The 8,265-nt window shown below is 35.8% G+C and overlaps 1 protein-coding gene across 1 annotated transcript; it reads left to right on the top strand.

Moving 5' to 3' along the window:
* Window positions 1-3,511: 3,511 nt before the first annotated feature.
* Window positions 3,512-7,275, top strand: LOC145627848 (uncharacterized). The gene is made up of 6 exons (XM_081680192.1): window positions 3,512-3,762; window positions 4,775-5,381; window positions 5,572-5,721; window positions 5,827-5,986; window positions 6,179-6,540; window positions 7,168-7,275. The coding sequence occupies exons 1-6, from the start codon at window positions 3,512-3,514 to the stop codon at window positions 7,273-7,275; spliced, it is 1,638 nt and encodes a 545-aa protein (XP_081536318.1).
* The last annotated feature ends 990 nt before the right edge of the window (window positions 7,276-8,265 follow it).

Here is an 8,265-nt window from a genome sequence, read left to right as displayed (position 1 = left end):
AATGTATGCAAATAAGGAAAAAGAACTATATGATAGCATCAGGAATTGGGTTAAGTAACGAATTCAAGAAACAGAATCACTAAACAGAAGAAGAGTCAGGAAACAAGATATCAAACAATCATCATCAGGAAGCTAAATCATAAACAAGCAGAGATACACAACAGACATCGATCAGCGAAACAAACAACAAAACCAAGAACTGGATAGAGAAATCAGCAGAAGTACATTGTAATACCCCGTATTTTTATAAGTATTTTATTTAAAATATGTATTTTATAAGGGTATTTAAATAATTATAGTATTTTAATTATGATGTTTTTATTATTTATCCTATGTAAGTTTGGAAATATTTTTACTAAAGGAAAGTTTATTTAATTATTTATTTTATAAAAGTTGGGGTTTTATTTTAGGAAATTATGATTTTAACAAGTTTTAGTAAGGAACGGATTAGGAAAAACTAAAGGAGGAAAGTTTAGGGTAAAAAGGGTTATAGAGAAAGGGTATAAATATCCCTCTTATGAGGCAATTCAACTTTGCCCATAGTGGAGAAAACCCAAGGTAAACTTCTCTCCCTTTTCTCCTTATTTTTCTTCTTTCTTTTCCTTTTTCTTTCTCCTTCCCTTCCCCTTTTGTTTTCGCACCACCACCACCGGCAACCACCACCACCGGTGGGCCGCTGACCACCAGCCACCAGCCAGCAGCAGCGGCGACCACCAATGTTGGCAGCAGCCGGCAGTGGCGCCGACCTGCAATCGGCAGTCGGTTGTTTCGAAAAAAAAAAATTTAAATATCAAATCTTTCTTGCTCAAATTTAATCTATGCTTTAATCTAATTGTAAATTATGAGTTTTGGGATTTAATTTTGATATTTGATTATTATAATTATGTTAATTAATTTTCAGATTTGGTTTTTAATTAAAAAGCCCCAATTTTTGAAACCCTAGGTTCTTGATTTATGAGTTATTGAAGGATTATGATGTATATTGGGGTAGACCTTTGTTTTAAGTGTTTTAAGGCTTAATTACATAAATTTTTAATTAAAATAAAGTGCTGGAATTTTATGTAAAACACTTAATATTATGTTTCTTGAAGAAATTTTAATTACCAATTAATTGGGACTTAACTACGGTGTTTTAAATATAATTTCAGCTTACTTTAATTAAATTATGAGGGTTTTTAAAATAGTATATATTGCTGGAAATTTGTTTAGAGTGGATTTTAATACTCTATTATGATTTTAATGTGTAGGAGACTTTGAAGTAAGCAATTTCTACTAGTCGTGGAAATTTTAAAATCGTACTCAAGGTACGTTCGCGTACTTAGCATATTTTTGGTGATGTAGTATCATGCTAGGCTTGATTTAATTAATCCTAAATAGTATCATGCTAAGATTTATGATTGGAAATTGTGGATTATTGATATTGGTGATTTAAATTAGAAAGCGTGATTTATTTGAGATGGATTAATAGTTGGAAAATTAATGTTTGGCATGTTGTGTTTGAACAACACTTTTATTTATGGCATGTTAGAATGCATGATTAATTAACTTACATGCTTAGTTATGTTTGGAATATTGAAAAGGAATTTTATTATGGTTCAAATAATTTTTATTGATGCTTTACGCATGAGGAAGGAGCTATATAAGTGTCTATGTACACAATGAATAAATTGTATGTTGGTGCCTTTGTGCACTTAAGGTGTTTTTAACACCGAGGGATAGGATTTTTGGCGCTTTATGCGTTTAAGGTGTCTTTGACACTGAGGTAGAATCAAAAAAGGTTCAACATTAAACAATATGTGGTCACTAATTATTCAAGAATTAAATTGGTATGTTTGGTTGATTGAATAATTATTGTTGACTGATTTATTATGCTTTGGGAGACATCACCAAGTCCAATAACATGTAAATAACGTAAAGTGAAAGAGATTACGCACCAAAACTCTTGGAACGTATATACCTTAAGTATGAACAATGGGGGGAGTTATGGGGTTTTATATTTAACCATAACTTCTAATGGAGTACAGGACGCTGTACATTCCTTTTTATTTATTATTATGCGCAGGAATTCCGCAACCTTTGTGTGGTTTTTTCGCTGGCACGGTTAGCTCCCGTGTCAGTTAACCTCAATTTATTTGGGGGAGGTATAGTTGGAAACCCGTTCGATGCGTAATCAACGCTAAATGGATTTTTTAGTGTCTAGTTAAAGTGTCTTGTTGATTGTTGTGTGTGCTTGTAAACAGTTGCATTGAGGTAAGTGTGTGTGTTGATAGGTGAAAGCATGTTAGTGGGTTTAATTACGCTTACGTACTCAGCTTTGCTGATTGTGTGTGTTTGTGTGTTTGGTCATATCTTTATCTTGGCCCTATGATGACCCATTTTTAATGGAGAGTAGTGGGGACAAGTAGAGGTAAACTTTTCAGGTATTGAAGCATATTCATGACGGGGCATGAGTGAAGAGTGAATCATGCTAGTTTCCAATGGTTTACGATGGGTTTTATGCTTTGTTTATTTATGATACTTTTCATGTGGACTGACGTGAAGGCTTGGTTTTGGAACGGTTTTGAATAAGGGCCTTTAATGGTTCCAAGTTGTAGTTTGATTTTATTTGACTTTGTTTGTTTGGTTTTAAACTTTACTTTCGTTTGGTTGACTTTTGAGTTGACTTGTTTAAACGGTTTTTAATTTAAAGTCTTCCGCTGTGTATCTTTGATAGTTGTCATAGCCGTTTTCACGGTGGCGGTAATGTCTTAGATATTCCTAAATCGTATTTTAAAAAGTAAAGTGGGTATTTAAAAGAAAGGAATTTCTAGGGTGTTATAAAGTGGTATCAGAGCTTTGGTTGAGATTTTAAATTACCATTAACCCGAAAACGTTTTTCTTACTATGATTTAAACTTGGGCAATGCAAGTGTTAATTTAATTATGCAATGTTATTTGTTCCAATTTTTTTTCTTTTATTTTTTTATTAGGGGCCAAAAATTTTTGTTATTTATTTATTTTATTTTGGTCCGATTTTTTTTTAAGGGGGACACTCAAATTTTTTTTTTTTAGAGTGTCGGAATTTATTTATTTTTTTAGTAGGGCCGAAATTTTTGGCCCTCTTCCCATTAATTTCGAAATTTTTTTTTAGCAGGGTAAATTTTTTTTTTTTTTTTTTTGTTAAGTTTTGCAGGGAGCAAGGATTGAGGTAAGAATTATGTGTTAAAAGCTTTTATTAACATGTTGGTGAGCTTGGGTAGGAAAAGAAAGGGCATATAGGCTAGAACTTAATTTCTTCCCTGTGTGCATAATTTTATTTTGAGTGTTCAAGCATGTTGTTTGACTAAATGTTTGTTGATGAAAGCATCCAATATGTGTAGTATTCTATGTGATCCTTCGAAATTGTATGATTGAACACCGAACTTAATTTCCTACAAGACTGTATTATTTATTTTATTTTATTTTTGGGAAGGGAATTCTTTTCTAAGACTTTTCTCTACAGGATGTCAATCTTTCCTAGCAAATTTACACAAATGGGATCACTTGTAAAGAAACATAATAAACACCCCTACGACTTTGTAGAAAAGATCAGATACTTTTGTTCCTACATGAGCAATGTCTTACGAGACAGAGTTTATGACACCCCTGATCGTATTTCGGCTATGATTGTCCATTGTCTTCCAGAGGAGCCTCCTTACATTGCTGTCAAACAGAGATTTTCTAATTTTTACCTTCCAGGAGACATTCCGAATTACCATAAATACAAAGACTTTTATGGCCAGTGGTATCCTGATTATGTTTTCTTGACTAAATATCTGGTAAGAGTGGGAAAAGCTCATTGTCGGCACTTAAATCTTCCCTACCCTGACTACTACTACGATAATCCAGTAGGGAACAATCCTCCTCCTAATCAACAACCAGGAAATTCTTCTTCTTCTTCTTCTTCTTCTTCTTCTTCTTCTTCTTCTTCTTCTTCTTCTTCTTCTTCTTCTTCTTCTTCTTCTTCGTCAGGGGTAGTAAGGCAGAAAATGGAGAACAACAAGAGGGAGATAGTTCACTTATGGAGATTTCTAATCCTAATCCACCTACAACTCCAATAATAATAGACATTTCATCGAAAGAGGAGGAAGAAGGGGAGTTTGTACAAGTAGAACCCGAACCTGAGTCACATGAACCAATGGAGGAGTCAAATGATTCTGATTTCGATCTTTCAAGCTACAAACAATCCACTAACAAAAGGGACAACGTTCGAAAGGATTAGATTTTATAACTTTCCTCGTCATGAATTCACACTCTTTATTTTAGCTATTATTATTATTTTAGTTTTAAATTAATAAGTGGCATGACCACACAAGTTTCTAGAAAACAATTTTTATTTTAGTAATTTCAGTCTATTTTAATTAATAAGACCTTATTTATTTCCTTGTCAAAATTTTTTATATATATTACTACTAAATAAATTCATTTATTTTCCAAATATCCCATTTCACATCACTATTCCAATAGCCAAAATTCCAAGCAACTTAATTCCAATAAATATTTCTAAGCTATGGGCATCTATGGGAATTATTTTTTTTTTTCTTATCTATGTGATGTTTTATTAAATGTATGGTTGATTAGCAATCAATAATTGATTGATAAAGCTACAAATTTAGGGAATTCTTAGCTTTCGCTATCCCAATTTGTTAGCTTCAAATTTTACTGTGAATGTTAAAAGAGTGCTAGGTAATAGATGGGTGTATTTCTTGAGTAATAACCATAGCCATTTCTAATATAGACCGTTGTCCTTAATTCAGGAGAAGCAAAATGGCAGAGGGAAGAGGTTCTGGTAATGGTGGAAATGATTTGAATGAAGTAGTGAGGCAATTGGCAGTAGTTGCCCAACAATTGGCAAGAAACTCAACTGGTAATGGGGATGCTCAGGGCGAGCTCTTTAAAAAGGTGGCACAAAGTAAGCCACCAACATATCAAGGGGAGCCTGACCCTACCATATTGGAAAACTGGTTGAGGGAATTTGAGAAACTATTTGGAGCTGTGGGATGCCCTGAAAACTCAAAAGTGAATTGTGCTACTTACTATCTGAGGGGTGAAGCTGACCTTTGGTGGCAACAAAATGAGACTACCATTAAAGCGCTACCTGGGTTCAATTGGACTAAATTCCAAGAGAAAGTGAGAGACAAGTTTTATCCTAGCTTTTTGCAGAAGCAGAAAGCTGAGGAATTCTCAAACCTTAAGATGGAAAGGATGTCAGTTACGGAATACTACACCAAGTTTATTGAGTTGTCCCGTTTTGCTAAAGAGTCTGTCGCTACGGAGAAAGCAAAATCTAGGAAGTTTGAGAGTGGTTTAACTACTGATTTGCAGTTAAAGCTGTGCGGGCAAGTATTTGAGACCCTAGATGAAGTATATGGAAGGGTCGCACACCTTTATGCATTGGAGGAGAAGAAGAAGAAGGAGTTAGCTGAAATAGAAAGGAAGAGAGAAGAGGAAGGAAGTGGGGCATGTTTCTGGAAACCAACAGAGAAACCAGAATGGTTTTAAGAAGCAGAAGTACCACCATAACAATAACTTTCACAACAATAATAACTTCCAGGGTAATAACCGTCAGGGAAACCGTAACAACAATGGAGGGGCTAGAAGCAATAACCAGGGAAATAACAAGAATGGGAGGATTTATTTTTGCAAGAGGTGTAGAAATAACCACCCTGGAAAGGATTGCGAAGGCAATTTGGTCGCTTGTCATGTTTGTAATAAACTTGGGCATAGGGAGTATGAGTGTTTCTCCAGGAATAGCAATGGGAACAGGCAAAACAACAATAATTCAGGAGGAAACCAGAGGAATTTCCAGGGGAACAACAACAACTTTACTGGGAATAAGGGAGTGCAACAGAATGGGGCGAAGAACAGTAACACCACCAGTGGGAATAGCCAACAGAAGGGTGGAACTGCAGGGAAACTGAATGTTCTGAGTAAGTATGAGGCGGATGCCACGAAAGATGTTATCACTGGTACTTTTTCTATTAACTCTATTCCTGTTAAAGTATTGTTTGATTCTGGTGAAACTTTTTCTTTTGTTTCTAAGGGTATTGTTTCAAAACTTAAAGACTGTTTAAAGACAGTAGAAGTAGTAGATTTACCCATAACCATTCCGACAGGTGGGGTAGTGAAATGTACCAAAACCTTTAGAAATGTGCCTTTAGAAATAGAAGGAAAGATATTCCCGTCTGACCTTATTGAGTTTGGGCTAAGTGACTTTGATCTTATTTTGGGAATGGACTGGTTGAGTAAGTATAATGCTGAGATTAGTTGTAGATCACAGAAAGTGAAGATGGTCACAAGTGGAAATGAATTAATGACTTACTGGATGAATGGTAAAACCAAGTGCCCAAGGGTAATATCAGTGCTAAAATTAGCAAAATACATGAAGAAGGGACATCCAGTATATTTCTGTAGTGTTAGGAATATGAACCATGAACAAGTGACAAATCCTGAAAATATAGAAGTAGTCAATGAATTCCTGGATGTATTTCTAGAGGATATTCTTGGAATGCCACCTAAGAGGGCAATTGACTTTACCATAGATTTAGTTCCCGGAACAGCCCCAATATCCAAGGCACCACATCGAATGGCACCGGAAGAAATGAGTGAATTAAAGGAGCAATTGCAAGATTTATTGGAAAAGGGATACATTAGACCAAGTGCTTCTCCTTGGGGAGCGCTAAATCTATTCGTGAAAAAGAAGGATGGAAGTATGAGGTTGTGTATTGACTACAGGGAACTAAATAAAGTAACCATAAAGAATAAGTATCCCTTGCCAAGAATCGATGATTTTTTTTACCAACTAAAGGGTGCCACAGTGTTTTCAAAGATCGACTTGAGATCTGGGTATCACCAATTGAGGATTGCCGACGAAGACATTCCTAAAACCGCATTTAGGACAAGATATGGACACTACGAGTTTACAGTTATGCCTTTTGGATTGACAAATGCTCCAGCAATCTTTATGGATTTGATGAATAGGGTGTTTCATCAATTTATGGATAAGTTTGTAGTAGTGTTCATAGATGATATATTGGTGTACTCAAAGAGCAAGGAAGAGCACGCAGAACACCTAAGGGAAATTCTGCAAACACTATGAGAAAACCACCTTTATGCAAAATTCTCTAAGTATGATTTTTGGTTGGAAAAGGTAGCCTTTTTGGGACATTTCGTGTCCATGGACGGAGTAGAGGTAGACCCAGCCAAAATAGAAGCTGTTAAGAGTTGGCCTACACCCAAGACAGTATCTGATGTGTGAAGTTTCTTAGGTTTAGCAGGGTATTATAGGCGTTTTGTCAAGGATTTTTCTAAGATTGCTAAACCTATGACCACCTTGACGAAGAAAGACAAGAAGTTTGAGTGGGACGATAAGTGTGAAGAGGCGTTCCAACTCTTGAAACACAAACTAATTACAGCACCAGTGCTTACACTTCCATATGATAGTGGACTGTATGATGTGTATAGCGATGCATCAAAGAATGGTATAGGGTGCGTGCTTATGCAAAATGGGAAGGTGATTGCATATGCGTCGAGGCAGTTAAAGACCCACGAAGTAAACTATCCAACCCATGATTTGGCGCCATTATTTGTATGGAGTGAAATGTAGAATTTAAATAGATCATAAAATCTTAAAGTACATTTTCACACAAAAGGACTTCAACTCTCGTCAAAGGAGATGGTTAGAGTATACGACGGATTATGATTTAGACATACAATACCACGAAGGGAAAGCGAATGTGGTTGCGGATGCTCTAAGTCGTAAAACTAGTCATGGAATAAACTCGTTAGTAGTAGCTAATGAGTTATGTAGGGAAATGATGAAATTGAATTTAGAGATTGTAGAATGGGGAGTACAGCGGGTATTCTTGCGAGTCTAAGCATCCAACCAACAATATTCGACGAGATTCGAGCCAACCAAGAGTGAGATGTAAAGTTGGATAGGATTCTCGAGAAAATTAAGCAGGGAAAAACTACTGACTTCAAGATTCACGAAGATGGGAGTTTGAGGTACAAAGATCGATGGTGCGTACCACAGAAATATGAGGAAGTGAAGAGAAAGTTGATGGAAGAAGGCCACAATACACCTTACTCAGTACACCCGGGAGGAGACAAGCTATATAAGGATTTGAAGAAGATGTTTTGGTGGCCTAGAATGAAAAATGAGGTTGCTGAGTTTGTGGCAAAGTGTTTAACACGTCAAAAGGTGAAGATAGAGCACAAGAGGCCTCAAGGGACGGTGCAGTCATTA

The sequence above is a fragment of the Chenopodium album genome, chromosome 4, assembly GCF_948465745.1.
Source record: "Chenopodium album chromosome 4, dcCheAlbu1.1, whole genome shotgun sequence".
In the NCBI taxonomy this organism is placed as follows: domain Eukaryota; kingdom Viridiplantae; phylum Streptophyta; class Magnoliopsida; order Caryophyllales; family Amaranthaceae; genus Chenopodium; species Chenopodium album.
This window is presented reverse-complemented; position numbering and strand designations above follow the sequence as displayed.